The 18,276-nt window shown below is 47.5% G+C and overlaps 1 protein-coding gene across 1 annotated transcript in view; it reads left to right on the top strand.

Annotated features, from left to right (window-relative positions):
- Window positions 1–18,276, top strand: part of FBLN5 (fibulin 5) — a 59,993-nt gene that overhangs the window by 6,863 nt on the left and 34,854 nt on the right. The window contains exons 2-4 of the mRNA XM_089663829.1: window positions 5,648–5,702; window positions 13,029–13,080; window positions 17,570–17,809. Of these exons, the coding sequence (XP_089519955.1) occupies window positions 5,648–5,702; window positions 13,029–13,080; window positions 17,570–17,809 (347 nt within the window). The remainder of the gene's footprint in view (window positions 1–5,647; window positions 5,703–13,028; window positions 13,081–17,569; window positions 17,810–18,276) is intronic.

Genomic DNA, 18,276 nt, shown 5'->3' with positions numbered 1-18,276 from the left:
AGGAGATGGTCAGAGACAGCCTACAGGAGATGGCCAGAGACAGCCTACAGGAGATGGTCAGAGACTGCAGACATGTTACAGGAGACAATCTGAAACTGCAGACATCCTACAGGGGATGGGCAGAGACATCCTACAGGGGATGGCCAGAGACAGCCCGCAGGGGATGGCCAGAGACAGCCCGCAGGGGATGGCCAGAGACAGCCCGCAGGGGATGGCCAGAGACAGCCCGCAGGGGATGGCCAGAGACAGCCCGCAGGGGATGGCCAGAGACAGCCCGCAGGGGATGGCCAGAGACAGCCCGCAGGGGATGGCCAGAGACAGCCCGCAGGAGATGGCCAGAGACAGCCCGCAGGGGATGGCCAGAGACAGCCCGCAGGAGATGGCCAGAGACAGCCCGCAGGAGATGGCCAGAGACAGCCCGCAGGGGATGGCCAGAGACAGCCCGCAGGAGATGGCCAGAGACAGCCCGCAGGAGATGGCCAGAGACAGCCCGCAGGAGATGGCCAGAGACAGCCCGCAGGAGATGGCCAGAGACAGCCCGCAGGAGATGGCCAGAGACAGCCCGCAGGAGATGGCCAGAGACAGCCCGCAGGAGATGGCCAGAGACAGCCCGCAGGAGATGGCCAGAGACTGCAGACAGCCTACAGGAGACGGCCAGTGACTGCAGACATCCTACAGGAGATGGTCAGAGACTGGGGACATCCTACAGGAGACGGCCAGAGACTGCGGACATCCTACAGGAGATGGTCAGAGACTGCAGACAGAGGAGTTGTCGAAAACCTGGGGACATGCTTCATGGGATAGACCAGAGATGCATTACATTGGACTGCTAGCGATCACTGTTATTGAACATTAAAGCCACTATACATATTAATGTTTCCACATTTGTGCTCCCTGCAACCCCCTCAAGCTGCTGGTCTCCAGGAAGATGTGGATCCAGGATTAGAGGTTTCATTCCTCCCAAGTCTCTACAAAGCCTTTGGACTCCAGAACCCAAGTTTGCCAATTTCCATTCCTGAAGTAAACTTTAAAATTTGTTGTCTTCTCTCCAAATAGACTTTCTGCAGCCTCTCACCTTCACCTTTTAGATCCCTCTATGACATATGTCCTCTCTGACCAGGCATAGCCCTGCCACAGTATGTAATGAAACCAGAAAGATTTTTGTGTAGAAAGTGTTTAGTATGTTGATGAGGGGAGGTGGGAGGAACCACAGAATGCAAAACATAAGCCAGGTAAACTTTAGCATGTGAAAGCTTCCATGAGATTTTAGTCATTGGCTTTCCATCCATATTAAAGATGAGATCATTTCTGGAATATTTGTAGTCGTCTAAACTTCCTACAAAAATCAAAGTATACCGACAGAAAATGTAGTAAGAGGTGGAGGGCGCAGGGAGCGATCTTCACCACACACCTACTAAATATCTGATCGGGAGTCGCTGAGTTCTCATTCCGTAGATCGGAGCTCCAAACTTTCCAAATTATCAGTGAGATGAAATGCTTGGATGACGGCGATCTCCTTCAAAGGCGACCATCAACGTTCCCATATAACACGCTGAAATATCATACAGAGTTCATTGATCCAGTGGGTGGGTGATGATGATTTATATACTGAGTCTCCGTATAGCTTACAATGATATGTATATATGGGGGCAGACGTGTGATCAGGACATATACATCCTACTACTAGGACTGAATGGACCTCCTGGCCATACACAGCCTGCGGGCTGAACGTTAATCACTGCTGACAGCGCGGTGCAGGAATGGGGGACTCACAGGCTGCATTTTCAAGCAGATAATAACATCTGTTCTAGAAATTCACCGAATGGCTTGGCCTATTGATACCAGGATGGAAATTACAGACAATCAGGAGGTAGAATTTCTGGCTATATCACCGAGATTGCAGCCTATCCATTCACTAGAATCCTATGACATCACTGAAAATGCAGCCTATCCATTCATTAGAGACAGGTGACATCACTGAGAATGCAGCCTATCCATTCACTAGAGAGCGGTGACATCACTGAGAATGCAGCCTATCCATTCACTAGAGAGAGGTGACATCACTAAGAATGCAGCCTATCCATTCACTAGAGACAGGTGACATCACTGAGAATGCAGCCTATCCATTCACTAGAGACGGGTGACATCACTGAGAATGCAGCCCATCCATTCACTAGAGAGTGGTGACATCACCGAGATTGCAGCCTATCCATTCACTAGAGAGTGGTGACATCACTGAGAATACAGCCTATCCATTCACTAGAGAGCGGTGACATCACTGAGAATGCAGCCTATCCATTCATTAGAGAGCGGTGACATCACTGAGAATGCAGCCTACCCATTCACTAGAGAGTGGTGACGTCACTGAGAATGCAGCCTATCCATTCACTAGAGATTGGTGACATCACTGAGAATGCAGCCTATCCATTCACTAGAGATTGGTGACATCACCAAGAATGCAGCCTATCCATTCACTAGAGGGCGGTGACATCACCAAGAATGCAGCCTATCCATTCACTAGAGGGCGGTGACATCACTGAGAATGCAGCCTATCCGTTCACTAGAGAGCGGTGACATCACTGAGAATGCAGCCTATCCATTCACTAGAGAGCGGTGACATCACTGAGAATGCAGCCTATCCGTTCACTAGAGAGCGGTGACATCACTGAGAATGCAGCCTATCCCTTCACTAGAGACGGGTGACATCACTGAGAATGCAGCCCATCCATTCACTAGAGAGTGGTGACATCACCGAGATTGCAGCCTATCCATTCACTAGAGAGTGGTGACATCACTGAGAATACAGCCTATCCATTCACTAGAGAGCGGTGACATCACTGAGAATGCAGCCTATCCATTCATTAGAGAGCGGTGACATCACTGAGAATGCAGCCTACCCATTCACTAGAGAGTGGTGACGTCACTGAGAATGCAGCCTATCCATTCACTAGAGATTGGTGACATCACTGAGAATGCAGCCTATCCATTCACTAGAGATTGGTGACATCACCAAGAATGCAGCCTATCCATTCACTAGAGGGCGGTGACATCACCAAGAATGCAGCCTATCCATTCACTAGAGGGCGGTGACATCACTGAGAATGCAGCCTATCCGTTCACTAGAGAGCGGTGACATCACTGAGAATGCAGCCTATCCATTCACTAGAGAGCGGTGACATCACTGAGAATGCAGCCTATCCGTTCACTAGAGAGCGGTGACATCACTGAGAATGCAGCCTATCCCTTCACTAGAGAGCGGTGACATCACTGAGAATGCAGCCTATCCGTTCACTAGAGAGCGGTGACATCACTGAGAATGCAGCCTATCCATTCACTAGAGAGCGGTGACATCACTGAGAATGCAGCCTATCCATTCACTAGAGAGCGGTGACATCACTGAGAATGCAGCCTATCCATTCACTAGAGAGCGGTGACATCACTGAGAATGCAGCCTATCCCTTCACTAGAGACCGCTCCTATCAGGGGGGAAGGCAGCAGATCCAGCATCATCAGCTCTTGGACTTTAGCCATATAAAATGAATACCGGGGTGGAAATTAGAGCCACTTGATAAGTAGGTTTTTTCCCGGCAAAATGTTGCTGTTTGCACGGAGTGTTCCTTTAAGTGTTCACCTATAAGTGGGGAGAACGAATATGTGAAATGAATTGAGAGGGAAGTCGGTACGTTGTTTTCCTGAGGTTTTTCCACAAATTAATGAATCATTACGGCAGACCGTTCTTTCCCAGAGACCCCGCCGCCGAGAGCCAAGAAAAATGTTTCATTAAGCCTGAACTGGCAGAACAATCCACACTGCACTTTTCTGGCCCCGGGGCCCCGGCACAGCCCACGGAGACATCTTCTGATCGCCAGACACAGCAGGAGAAGGGTTAACAGACACATGTCTTTAGATTTTATTTGACAAGAGAAAATGTTTTATTTTTAATTGTGACAACCCTCCTGGAGACACATTTATCTGAGGATCACGGAACATTCCTTCATTGCCTCGGCATGTTTTTTCATCATCTTTTTGAAAACGTCAAAACAAAGAATTGAAACACTTCTCTTTTTCTTGGCCTTGGCGTTGATGAGGCTTTATATAAAGTCTGCAACATATCAGACGGGCAAATCAAACGAAACTTGTTTACACCATGAGTAACTAAAATAATATTTTTATATTTGCCAAAGAATTTAACTTATGTAGTCCCTAGGGAGTGGAGCCTATCCATTCACCAGAGAGCGGTGACATCACTGAGGATGCAGCCTATCCATTCACCAGAGAGCGGTGACATCACTGAGGATGCAGCCTATCCATTCACCAGAGAGCGGTGACATCACTGAGAATGCAGCCTATCCATTCACCAGGGAGCGGTGACATCACTGAGGATGCAGCCTATCCATTCACCAGAGAGCGGTGACATCACTGAGGATGCAGCCTATCCATTCACCAGAGAGCGGAGACATCACTGAGGATGCAGCCTATCCATTCACCAGAGATCAGTGACATCACTAAGGATGCAGCCTATCCATTCACCAGAGATCAGTGACATCACTAAGGATGCAGCCTATCCATTCACCAGAGATCAGTGACATCACTGAGAATGCATCCTATTCATTCACTAGAGAGCTGTGACATCACTGAGGATGCAGCCTATCCATTCACCAGAGATCAGTGACATCACTGAGGATGCAGCCTATCCATTCACCAGAAAGTGGTGACATCACTGAGGATGCAGCCTATCCATTCACCAGAGATCAGTGACATCACTGAGAATGCAGCCTATCCATTCACCAGAGAGCGGTGACATCACTGAGAATGCAGCCTATCCATTCACTAGAGAGGGGTGACATCACTGAGAATGCAGCCTATCCATTCACCAGAGAGCGGTGACATCACTGAGAATGCAGCCTATCCATTCACCAGAGAGCGGTGACATCACTGAGAATGCTTCCTATCCATTCACTAGAGAGGGGTGACATCACCGAGAATGCAGCCTATCCATTCACTAGAGAGCGGTGACATCACTGAGAACTCAGCCTATCCATTTACTAGAGAGCCGTGACATCACCGAGGACGCAGCCTATCCATTCACTAGAGAGCGGTGACATCACTGAGAATGTAGCCTATCCATTCACTAGAGAGCGGTGACATCACTGAGAATGCAGCCTATCCATTCACTAGAGAGTGGTGACATCACTGAGAACGCAGCCTATCCATTCACTAGAGAGCGGTGACATCACCGAGAACGCAGCCTATCCATTCACTAGAGAGCGGTGACATCACTGAGAATGCAGCCTATCCATTCACTAGAGAGCGGTGACATCACTGAGAACGCAGCCTATCCCTTCACTAGAGAGCGGTGACATCACTGAGAACGCAGCCTATCCCTTCACTAGAGAGCGGTGACATCACTGAGAATGCAGCCTATTCATTCACTAGAGAGCGGTGACATCACTGAGAATGCAGCCTATCCATTCACTAGAGAGCGGTGACATCACTGAGAATGCAGCCTATCCATTCACTAGAGAGCGGTGACATCACTGAGTCTCAGAGCTGGGGGTATAATGAGCAGATCATCCTAGAAATGAATTTGTGTTTATAATGAGGATCTTTTCATGTCGCTATTATTGGTTTTGTGTGTTTTTTGCAGACTCGTGGCCCTTTTCACACTCTCCCTCTACCTCACAGATCCCGTCCGGGCCCAGGTAAGTACTGAGCACTTTATATTCTTCAGGAGATCATTTTGTCCTCAGAAATAAATAGATAACAGTTCCAGCACTGGCCGCCATCCCTGACTTTATTCAGTATCACAAAGGACAGCAATGATATTCCGAGGATAATATCCGGCTATTGTCTCTCCTGACCTGAGTTCCCTGTGTTGGGATACTAGCAGCGTTGCGTAAACTGTCAGCGCTATACAAATCCTGTATAATAATAGTAATAATAATAATATCAAAAAAATCTTTAGAATTCCCCGCTATGGTATATAAAATTATGAAATGAAAGAATGAATATTCAACCTACCTGAGCGGCCGCCACAACATTGCAGGTAACAATACATATAAAATAATATACAAAAGTGCGGCGCTTCAAAACATCTTTAAACTTAAGTCCAATCCACAAGATGAAGATATATAAAATAGGCCCCCGACGCCGACATTGGTGACGAAACGCGTACGAAGGAGCCAGAGCGTGTGACATCAGCATGTAGCGGAATGCGGCAGCCATCTTGTTGGTTAGAAACTTACCATTCACTACAAGGTGACATGCTGTTTTATATTCATGATTGGTGTACGTTGAGGTATGATGAGGCGATAAATTCTAATACTTTTACTACACTATGAGGATGTGTTCCTGGGCAAAGTAATGCACTGGGGCCCCTACCAGGGAGGTGGTGCCTAGCGTGCTGTAGCAAAAAAGGGGTGTGGCTAAATTATGCTACCTATTGGCTTATTAGTCTGATTAGAAATGACCAATAAACACAACCAGGGAATTAAATTCACCCCCTGTACACATTCACCCCCTGTACACACTACTCCACCCTCTCTACCCACTGCCCTTCTGTACACTTTAAACTCTTTTCCCTGTATTAATGTTTTCAATTATTTTTTTTACAATTTTTTCTATTTTTTTTAATTTTTAATTTTTTTTACAATTTTTAAATCATTTTTTTTATAATTTTATCTTTTTAAAATTTAATATTTTTTTTTTTACAATTATCAAATAATTTTTTTATAATTTTATATTGTTAACATTTTTAACTATTATTATTATTATTTTTTTTACAATTTTCAAATACTTTTTTTACAATTTTATATTTTTAACATTTTTATTTATTATTTATTTTTTTTACAATTTTCAAAAATAATTTCTTACAGGTTTTTTTTCACAGCGCAGTCTTTGGTGAGATACCAGGGGTCTAAACAGACCTCTGATGTTTCACTTTTGGGACAGAGAGAAGGGCTGAGGACAGAGATTGCCGGTCCCTTTCTCTGAAGCCTCAGCTGCACTGGCGATGAATGACTAGGAAGAGCGCTCCGAGGCTTCCTGTTCATTTACAAACTGAAGCATAGTAAACTGTACATTGCGTAGCAGACAAACGGCAAGGGGCACACTGGGGGGGGGGGGGGGGGCCTGGCAACAGAGGGAATGGCATGTGGATGAAGCAGGTGACCAGTGCAGAGGCTGGGGGAAATGACTGGAACAAGTCTTCTGCATGGCTCTCCCTGCAGCAGCTGAAAGCCGGCTGGAGGGAGGATATTCCGGCTTTCAGCTGTGGTGGGGAGAGCCATGCAGAAGAACCGTTCCAGTATTTTTCTCCACCCACCGCATGTGATTCCCCCTACTGGGGGGGGGTGTAACTGCAGGGGGGCCCTGCGTTAAGATGGCCGTGATCTTGCACAGACCCCTGCCGCTACATTTGCAGGGACTGCCCACTTGTGACCCGATCCCTGCAGGTAACTCAAGGTTGATGCTGTGATCTCAGGACATAGCCCTGGACACAACATCAGGGGAACAGAGAGCCAAGATGCCAGACTGTCCCAACAAATCTGGGACCATTGGCATCTATACAAGTGGTCCCGCCTCCAAAAGCCTTTAGGGGTCTGTTGAGGCCACTTTAAAGTAGATGTAAACTATAACTGAATGACATTGAGCTTGGTACTGTGGAAGGTACTGTGGTACTGAAGGTACTGTGGTACTGGGGAAGGTACTGTGGTACTGAAGGTACTGTGAAAGGTACTGAAGGTACTGTGGAAGATACTGTGGTACTGAAGGTACTGTGGTACTGGGGAAGGTACTGTGGTACTGAAGGTACTGTGAAAGGTACTGAAGGTACTGTGGAAGATACTGTGGTACTGAAGGTACTGTGAAAGGTACTGTGGTACTGTGGAAAGTACTGTGGTACTGGGGAAGGTACTGTGGTACTGAAGGTACTGAAGGTACTGTGGACGGTAAAGTGGTACTGTGGAAGGTACTGTGGTACTGAAGGTACTGTGAAAGGTACTGTGATGCTGAAGGTACTGTGGTACTGAAGGTACTGTGAAAGGTACTGAAGGTACTGTGGAAGATACTGTGGTACTGAAGGTACTGTGGTACTGTGGAAGGTACTGTGGTACTGAAGGTACTGTGGTACTGGGGAAGGTACTGTGGTACTGAAGGTACTGTGGACGGTAAAGTGGTACTGTGGAAGGTACTGAAGGTACTGTGAAAGGTACTGTGGTACTGTGGTACTGTGGAAGGTACTGAAGGTACTGTGGAAGGTACTGTGGTACTGAAGGTACTGTGGAAGGTACAGTGGTAGTGAAGGTACTGTGGAAGGTACTGTGGTACTGAAGGTACTGTGAAAGGTACTGTGGACGGTACAGTGGTACTGTGGAAGGTACTGTGGTACTGAAGGTACTGTGGAAGGTACTGTGGTACTGAAGGTACTGTGAAAGGTACTGTGGTACTGAAGGTACTGTGGAAGGTACTGAAGGTATTGTGGTACTGAAGGTACTGTGGAAGGTACTGTGGTACTGTGGAAGGTACTGAATGTACTATGGAGGGTACTGAAGGTACTGTGGAAGGTACTGAATGTACTATGGAGGGTACTGAAGGTACTGTGGAAGGTACTGTGGAAGGTACTGAATGTACTATGGAGGGTACTGAAGGTACTGTGGAAGGTACTGTGCATGAGAAACAATTTCCATATTTAATACTGTGTTTGACTTTGATACTTTGCTGCATTGCAGTGCTGCTGATCTCCTGCAGCCTCTTTGCAGGTATATACATGCATTCTAGCAATGGCTGCATGGTATTTCTCAGGACGGGACAACGCTACTTAATATGTGGCGATCAATGTGACCATGCAGGAGCGCAATCAGGAGGCAAGGACAGAGTGTTGTCACCCTATAGCAGGAGGTGTCTGAACAAGGACCGTCCCGGCAGGATCACCAGAGATTATTTTAATAAAAGTTGCGGTTTTTAAATAAAAAAAAGAGAATGAAAATGGCTTTTGAAATGACGGTCTGGTTGTTCAGGTCGTTGTTTGCAGGCCACTTGTAGTTTTCCACCCTCCATTAGATAAACAGATCCACACACGGTGGGGGGGGGGGGGGGGGGGGAGTCATTGCTGGAGCTCTGCTCTGATTTGTGTTACAAATGCACATTTTGGTCTGTGATTATCTGAACAGTGAGTATCCGATGACAAATCCCAAACCGCCGCGCGCTGCGGCCAAGGAGCACAGCTGGCCGAGCAGAGATTGCTGTTGCTCGGCTGACTGGTCGTTCTGGGAAAGGCGTCCTGACACTGGAATGCTGCAGACAAGGACTGGAGATTTCTAAAAGATTGTATTTTTTTTTTTAATTACTCCATAGTATAGCGCCAACATCTTCCACAGCGCTGTTCACAGTGTGCGCATGATACAGAGACTATAAGAAGCAACATTGTAACTCATTCAACTTCCTGAAATAATCAGAATGAGGGCCCAACTCAACAACCGCCATAAGGGCCCCATATACACTGCGGCTGATAAACGCACGTTTAGGAGCGTTTCTGTGTTTTTTTCAGCAGCCCCTGTTCTCTCCCTAATGTTTTCCTATGTGTCCATGTACACATCTTCTTTTACAGGCATTTGAGTTTACAGTCGTTTTCTTGAACGCACCAAACTTGCGTTCAGCAGTCAATTTTATCAGCTTTTCAAACGCAAAATGCGGAAAATCGCGTTCATAAGTGTTTGAAATTTTTTTTAACTCTTCCAGTTCCCGATGCTGTCCAGAGCCTTTTTTCATCATGAAAAATGCATGCAAAGCGTTTTCAAGGTACTCAGATGGACAAAACACTAAACACAGGATGTTCCTACCAAGCTTGTCACACATTGTAATGACCATTCACACCTCAGACCTCTCCCACCCTTGGAAACAAAAGATATGTTAATGACCATTCACACCTCAGACCTCTCCCACCCTTGGAAACCAAAGATATGTTAATGACCAATTCACACCTCAGACCTCTCCTACCCTTGGAAACAAAAGATATGTTAATGACCATTCACACCTCAGACCTCTCCCACCCTTGGAAACAAAAGATATGTTAATGACCATTCACACCTCAAATTCCTCATGAAGACCCCCTGCCAGGTGACCTTAATTACTCCCTCCACCAGACACCTTTCCCACCCTTGGAAACAAAAGAAATGTTAATGAGCAACTCACACCTCAGCTAATCTCAACACATACTGCTATCTCTGCTTCTACTCTCTGTATTTCTCTGAAACAGTCTGAAATAGTTAATAATTTACCACTTTTCAGTGCATTCTGGACATTTGGGAAGTTCTCCTGTGCTTGTCTTTAAAAACCGCGTCTAAACGCAAACGCACATAAATGCGCATAAACTCGCTATGCAAACGCGGCTAAACAGACTTTTTTTTACCTACGTTTTCCAGCAGTCACTTTCCATTGTTCAGAAGTGTCCCGTATACATGGGGCCTAAGAGTGGTGTGATAGTGGAGCTGTGTAGTTTTATCACCCCCTCACCCTGGTGCTATTCTGACCACGTGCGTTACCACGTCTGCTATTTCATCTTGGACAGCAAGTAAAAGCAAATGTGAAATTCTGCGTGAAACTGGGCATGAGTATCTATCATAATGCATACATGAACCCTTCTGCCCTATGCTTGAAATAACAAACCCGCCGGTACAAATTATTACACCAGCCGACAAACATTTTGGCGCCCCGAATGTTAGACCAGTTCCCGATGCTGTCCAGAGCCTTTTTTCATCATGAAAAATGCATGCAAAGCGTTTTTAAGATACTCAGATGGACAAAACACTGAACACAGGATGTTCCTACCAAGCTTGTCACACATTGTAATGACCAATTCACACCTCAGACCTCTCCCATCCTTGGAAACAAAAGATATGTTAATGACCATTCACACCTCAGACCTCTCCCACCCTTGGAAACAAAAGATATGTTAATGACCATTCACACCTCAGACCTCTCCCACCCTTGGAAACAAAAGATATGTTAATGACCATTCACACCTCAGACCTCTCCCATCCTTGGAAACAAAAGATATGTTAATGACCATTCACACCTCAGACCTCTCCCACCCTTGGAAACAAAAGATATGTTAATGACCATTCACAGTTACTTTCCATTGTTCAGAAGTGTCCCCTGTACATGGGGCCTAAGAGTGATGTGATAGTGGAGCTGTGTACATGGTGCCACTATAGAGTGGAAGGTCTTGGGAGGATCAAAGAGAGCGGTTTGGTTGATATTTTGAGACCCGGTTGGTGATATAGCTGGAGGCAGAGTTGTGGATGGCTTTGTAAGTTGTTAGTATTCTGAGCTTTATTCGTTGGGCGAGTGGGAGCCACTGGAGGGATTGGCAGAGAGGGGTGGAGGACACTGAATGGAGGCCAGTGGAGGGATTTTCAGAGAGGGGTGGAGGACACTGAATGGAAGCCAGTGGATGGATTGGCAGAGAGGGGTGGAGGACACTGAATGGAGGCTAGTGCAGGGATTGGCAGAGAGGGGTGGAGGACACTGAGTGGAGGCCAGTGGAGGGATTGGCAGAGAGGGGTTGAGGACACTGAATGGAGGCCAGCAGAGGGATTAGCAGAGAGGGGTCGAGGACACTGAATGGAGGCCAGCAGAGGGATTGGCTGAGAGGGGTCGAGGACACTGAATGGAAGCCAGCAGAGGGATTGGCTGAGAGGGGTTAAGGACACTAAATGGAGGCCAGTGGAGGTATTGACAGAGAGGGGTGGAGGACACTGAATGGAAGCCATTGGAGGGATTGGCAGAGAGGGGTGTAGGACACTGAGTGGAGGCCAGTGGGGGGATTGGCAGAGAGGGGTGGAGGACACTGAATGGAGGTTGGTGGAGGGATTGGCAGAGAGGGGTGGAGGACACTGACACTGAATGGAGGTCAGTGGAGCGGCATGATTTGGACAGGGATTGGATGTGGACCTGAAAGAACAGTTCAGAATCTAGGGTTACCCCTAGCACCCCGGCATGCAGGGATGGGTTGATAGTGGTGCTATTGATCTTGACTGAGAAATCGGGGGAAGAGGCACGTGGGGGAGGAAATATTATGAGCTCAATTTGGGATGGATATTTGGAGTTCACCGGCTCATTTTTCATGAAAAGGTGAACTTGCCCTTGAACTGTCTCTTGTAGCATGCCTGCAGTCTCTGACCACTGGAAGTGATAGATCCAGTCTCTGACCACGGGAAGTGATAAATCCAGTCTCTGACCACGGGAAGTGATAGATCCAGTCTCTGACCACTGGAAGTGATAGATCCAGTCTCTGACCACTGGAAGTGATAGATCCAGTCTCTGACCACGGGAAGTGATTGATCCAGTCTCTGACTATTTTCTGTTGCATTACATACACTGATCATTATGTACGGCCCCTTGGTGTGCTGTCAGTGGGTACACCTGACACCCTCTACATCAATGAAGTTGAGAATATATATGAAAAACTATCAAATGGACTTTATTGCCTTGAAAAGTTGAATTTGTGAGTGTCGGTCGTCGAGCTGCAGTAACCAGATGTTGATGGGTGAGCCTGCAAGCTGCGCACACAGCTCCAGACGCCTTCCAGCAGGTTTTCCGGGGGAGGTCCGCGGCGGCCGCCCTCCATGTGTTGTTCCCCACTAAACTGATCACAGTCACGTTTTTATCGAGGGAGAAACTTCATAAACGATTGTAGATTTCCTTCAGATAAGGAGGGTGTCGGACGGTTTGACAAGTACACGGATATTTGTCAGAGGAATTATTTCAGCACATAAGAATGTTACCAAACATGAAAATAAACACAGAGTCTTTTCCCTTCTTGTATTCGGTGCATGGCTCGGCTCGGCTCGGCTCTGCTCGGCTCTGCTCGGCTCTGCTCGGCTCTGCTCTGCTCGGCTCGGCTCAGTTAGACTCGGCTCTGCTCTGCTCGGCTCGGCTCAGTTAGGCTCGGCTCGGCTCAGTTAGGCTCGGCTCGGCTCAGTTAGGCTCGGCTCAGCTCATAAATCTCTTCTATTATCTCTTTATAGGAACAATGCTCAAATGGCTTCCAGATAGACCGGGTGACTGGGGAGTGTTTAGGTAAGAGTTAAAGTTCTGGAAATGTATAAAGATGTTGTTGTTGTTAGATTTATGAACGGCTCAGATATTAAAGTGGACCTGTCGTTAAAATGTATCCTTCACAAAAAGTCAGCGTGGCGTGCGGGGGCGAACTGACAACTAATGGGGCCCCTGGGCAATAGGGGATCATGGGGCCCCTGTGTCTATGCCCAAACTCAAAAAAGCCTATGAAAAAGGTACCAGGGGCATCTCATGGGGCCCCCTACTGCCCGAGTTTCCAAATGGTCAGTCCGCCCCTGGTGGCGTGTTTCCTCCTTACCCAATCACATCCAGATCCTTCACCTATTCCTGAACACGTTATAGTCAAAAGACAGCTACAGCGCAGTCATCCAGTGCTGGGAGGTTGTCTATAGATGCCCTCCCAGAAGCACACCCTCTACATGCCCCCTGGGGCGTGCACTTCGGACACCATGTGATCACAGATAGCGGTATAAGCCAATCACAGCGGTCCTTTACCATGTGATCAGCTGTGTCCAATCACAACTGATCACATTGTAAACAGACCTGTCACAGCATGAAGAGAGCCAGTAACCAGCGATTCACACAGGGGGCATTTACATTGAATCGGGGCACTGATCATCAATGCCCTGATGATCAGTGCTGGCTATCAGTGCAGCCCTTTTTGGTCCTCATCAGTGCTACCTTTCAGTGCCTCCTCATCAGTGCAGCTCTTTCAGTGCCCATTTTATTTACTACAGGTACTTATATAGCGCTGTCAGTTTACACAGCGCTTTACATATATATTGTACATTCACATCAGTCCCTAACCCTCAAGGGGCGTACAATCTAAGGTCCCTAACCCTCAAGGGGCGTACAATCTAAGGTCCCTAACCCTCAAGGGGCGTACAATCTAAGGTCCCTAACCCTCAAGGGGCGTACAATCTAAGGTCCCTAACCCTCAAGGGGCGTACAATCTAAGGTCCCTAACCCTCAAGGGGCGTACAGTCTAAGGTCCCTAACCCTCAAGGGGCGTACAGTCTAAGGTCCCTAACTCTCAAGGGGCGTACAATCTAAGGTCCCTAACCCTCAAGGGGCGTACAGTCTAAGGTCCCTAACCCTCAAGGGGCGTACAATCTAAGGTCCCTAACCCTCAAGGGGCGTACAGTCTAAGGTCCCTAACCCTCAAGGGGCGTACAGTCTAAGGTCCCTAACCCTCAAGGGGCGTACAGTCTAAGGTCCCTAACCCTCAAGGGGCATACAGTCTAAGGTCCCTAACCCTCAAGGGGCGTACAGTCTAAGGTCCCTAACCCTCAAGGGGCGTACAGTCTAAGGTCCCTAACCCTCAAGGGGCGTACAATCTAAGGTCCCTAACCCTCAAGGGGCGTACAATGTAAGGTCCCTAACCCTCAAGGGGCGTACAATCTAAGGTCCCTACTCACATTCATACATACACATACTAGGGACAATTTAGACAGGAGCCAATTAACCTTCCAGCATGTCTTTGAAGTGTGGGAGCAAACCGAAGTACCCAGAGGAAACCCACACAGGCACAGGGAGAACATGCAAACTCCAGGCAGGTGGTGTCATGGTTGGGATTTGAACCAACAACCCTAGTGCTGCCAGGCTGAAGTGCTAACCATTTAGCCACTGTGACTACTTCATGGGGTTTGATGAGATAGGTCTGTCCCCGGATCTGAAGATGTTGGCACCTTGCCATAGGAGGTCACCCAGGAGGAGGGGAGGCCTCCTCTATAGCTGGCCATACACTATACCAGGGCGCTCCAAACGTTTCACTACTTCCAGTGTTTGTGGGCTGAAACCATCCGATTTATAAAAGAATGAGTACCTTTTACTTTTTTTAATCAGCATGAAATGATTCAAAACAACAGAGAGTCCACCCTTACATCAGGGTCTTCATCAGAGTCCCCCCCCCCCCCCACCCTTACCTCAGTCCCTGTCACTGCCCCTCCCCCCCACTTCCATCAGAGTACCGTTCAGGAAACCCCCTTATATGAGGATCTACAGAGTCCATTCTTACAGCAGAGTCCTACCTAACATCAGATTCCCCATCAAAGTCCTCTTCACAGCACAATTTGATTGTACAATCTCTATACAATCTCTGTTAGCTTTCCATAAAGACAAACCACAGCAATCATTTTAAATAGTATCAAATCAGACGGGCCCTTATACTGGCAATAGATGGACTGGAATCCATCTGGTTCAAGAGGGACCATCAGAATGTTGATCCAGGTGTAGCCATGCCTGTTCATCATATATTTACCGGCCACTTTATTAGGTCCAACCGTTCAATTGCTTGGTAACACAAATTGCTAATCAGCCAATCGCATGGCAGCAACTCATTGCACTTAGGCATCTAAATGAGGTGAAGGCGACTTGCTGAACTTCAAACCGAGTATCAGAATGGGGAAGAAAGGGGATTTAGGTGATTTTGAACGTGGCATGGTTGTTGGTACCAAACGGGTTGGTCTGAGTATTTCAAAACCTGCTGATCTGCTGGGATTTTCACGCACAACCATCTCTAGGGTTTACAGCGAATGGTCCAAAAAGAGAAAATATCCAGTAAGAGGCAGTTGTGTGGAAGAAAATGCCTTGTTGGTCTCTGAATGCACAACACGTCCAGCCTTGAAGCAGATGGGATACAGCAGCAGAAGACCACACCGGGTGCCACTCCTGTCAGCCAAGAACAGGAAACGGAGGCTATAATGCGCACAGGCTCACCAAAATTGGACAATAGAAGATTGGAAAAACGTTGCCTGGTCTGATGAGTCTGGATTTTAGCTGCGACATTCAGATGGTGGGTTCAGAATTTGGCATAAATGACATGAAAGCATGGATCCATCCTGCCTTGTATCAACAATTCAGACTGGTGGTGGTGTCATGGTGTGGGGGATCCATCCTGCCTTGTATCAACGGTTCAGACTGGTGGTGGTGTCATGGTGTGGGGGATCCATCCTGCCTTGTATCAATGGTTCAGACTGGTGGTGGTGGTGTCATGATGTGGGGGATCCATCCTGCCTTGTATCAATGGTTTAGGCTGGTGGTGGTGGTGTCATGGTGTGGTGGATCCATCCTGCCATGTATCAATGGTTCAGGCTGGTGGTGGTGGTGTCATGGTGTGGGGGATCCATCCTGCCTTGTATCAATGGTTCAGGCTGGTGGTGGTGGTGCCATGGTGTGGGGGATCCATCCTGCCTTGTATCAATGGTTCAGACTGGTGGTGGTGGTGTCATGATGTGGGGGATCCATCCTGCCTTGTATCAATGGTTTAGGCTGGTGGTGGTGGTGTCATGGTGTGGGGGATCCATCCTGCCTTGTATCAATGGTTCAGACTGGTGGTGGTGCCATGGTGTGGTGGATCCATCCTGCCTTGTATCAATGGTTCAGGCTGGTGGTGGTGTCATGGTGTGGTGGATCCATCCTGCCTTGTATCAATGGTTCAGGCTGGAGGTGGTGGTGTCATGGTGTGGGGGATCCATCCTGCCTTGTATCAACGGTTCAGGCTGGTGGTGATGGTGTCATGGTGTGGTGGATCCATCCTGCCTTGTATCAATGCTTCAGGCTGGTGGTGGTGGTGTCATGGTGTGGTGGACCAATCCTGCCTTGTATCAGCGGTTCAGGCTGGTGGTGTCATGGTGTGGGGGAGATTTTCTTGGCACACTTTGGACTCCTTAGTACCAATTGGGCATTGTTTAAACACCACGGCCTACCTGAGTATTGTTGCTGACCATGTCCATCCCTTCATGACTCCAGTGTCCCCATCTTCTGATGGCTCCTTCCAGCAGGATAATGCACCATGTCACAAAGCTCAAATCATCTCAAACTGGTTTCCTGAACATGACAAGGAGGTCACTGCACTGCAATGGCCTCCACAGTCACCAGATCTCCATCCAATAGAGCCCCTTTGGGATGTGGTGGAACGGGAGATTCCCATCATGGATGTGCAGCCAACAAATCTGCAGCAACTGTGTGATACTATCATGTCAGTATGGAGCAAAATCTCTGAGGAATGTTTCCAACACCTTGTAGAATCTATGCCATGAAGAATGAAGGCAGTTCTGAAGGCAAAAGGGGGTCCAACCCAGTACTAGCAAGGTGGACCTGACAAAGTGGCTGGTGAGTGTATGTATGGACTCTGCACAGTCTCACTTCTCCTGCCCTGGATGCTGGGTGTAATTCTTGGTATCTGCCCTTATTCTGTATGTATGGACTCTGCACAGTCCCACTTCTCCTGCCCTGGATGCTGGGTGTAATTCTCAATATCTGCGCTTATTCTGTAGGTATGTATGCACAGTCCCACTTCTCTGGTCCTGGATGCCGGGTGTTATTCTCGGTATCTGCCCTTATTCTGTATGTATGGACTCTGCACAGTCCCACTTCTCTGGTTCCTGTATGCCGGGGTCATTCTCAGTATCTGTTCTTATCTGTATTTATGTATGCACAGTACCACTCCTCTTGTTCCATAAACCTGTATTTTTTTCCCGATTTACAGACATAGATGAATGTCGGACCATCTCTGATGCTTGCCGTGGAGACATGGTCTGTGTCAATCAGAATGGCGGCTATCTCTGCATCCCCCGGTCCAGCACATACAGAGCACCGTACCGCACCCCTTACCTCCCCGCCGTCTCACCGCTGACTCCTCCGCTTTCTGCTCCCAACTTCCCGTCACCAGGCCGACCCCTCATATGTCGCTTCGGCTACCAGATGGATGAAAACAGCCAATGTATTGGTGAGATACTGATCATTACCATGGGATTCGGTAAAGGATATTAGTGTCCCTGTCAGACATGCACAGAATCTGCCACGGGTAGCCTCCCTAGAGGTCTGATTATGTCCATATTTCTGTGCTCAAAGCGGTACATTTTTTTGCATGGAAATATGTATTTTTTTTATTGTAAGCTGTAATTTTTAGGAATAACTCACTGAAATCTGTCCGAACAAGAGTCTAGTAAACATCCCGGGGAGGATAAAATTTGAAACACGAAATCATAAATTATAATTTAATAAATAATCATAAAAAATAATAATATAATAAATGTAATTCAATAATATAATCAAACCAAAAACACTGAAATGTGAAATAGAGCGCCAAGTTCGCACATCGCTGAGCAAAGTCGCAGAATCGTTTTCAGTGTCTGATGAGGAATTTCCCCCACCAATCATTATCACTCAATTCTGCAAGTGGTTCTGATTTAC

Source organism: Staurois parvus, unplaced genomic scaffold, assembly GCF_062004578.1.
Source record: "Staurois parvus isolate SC_StPar_1 unplaced genomic scaffold, SC_StPar_1.0 ptg001780l, whole genome shotgun sequence".
Classification (NCBI taxonomy): domain Eukaryota; kingdom Metazoa; phylum Chordata; class Amphibia; order Anura; family Ranidae; genus Staurois; species Staurois parvus.
The sequence above is the reverse complement of the archived record's forward strand: the minus strand, read 5'-3'. Positions and strand labels throughout refer to the sequence as shown.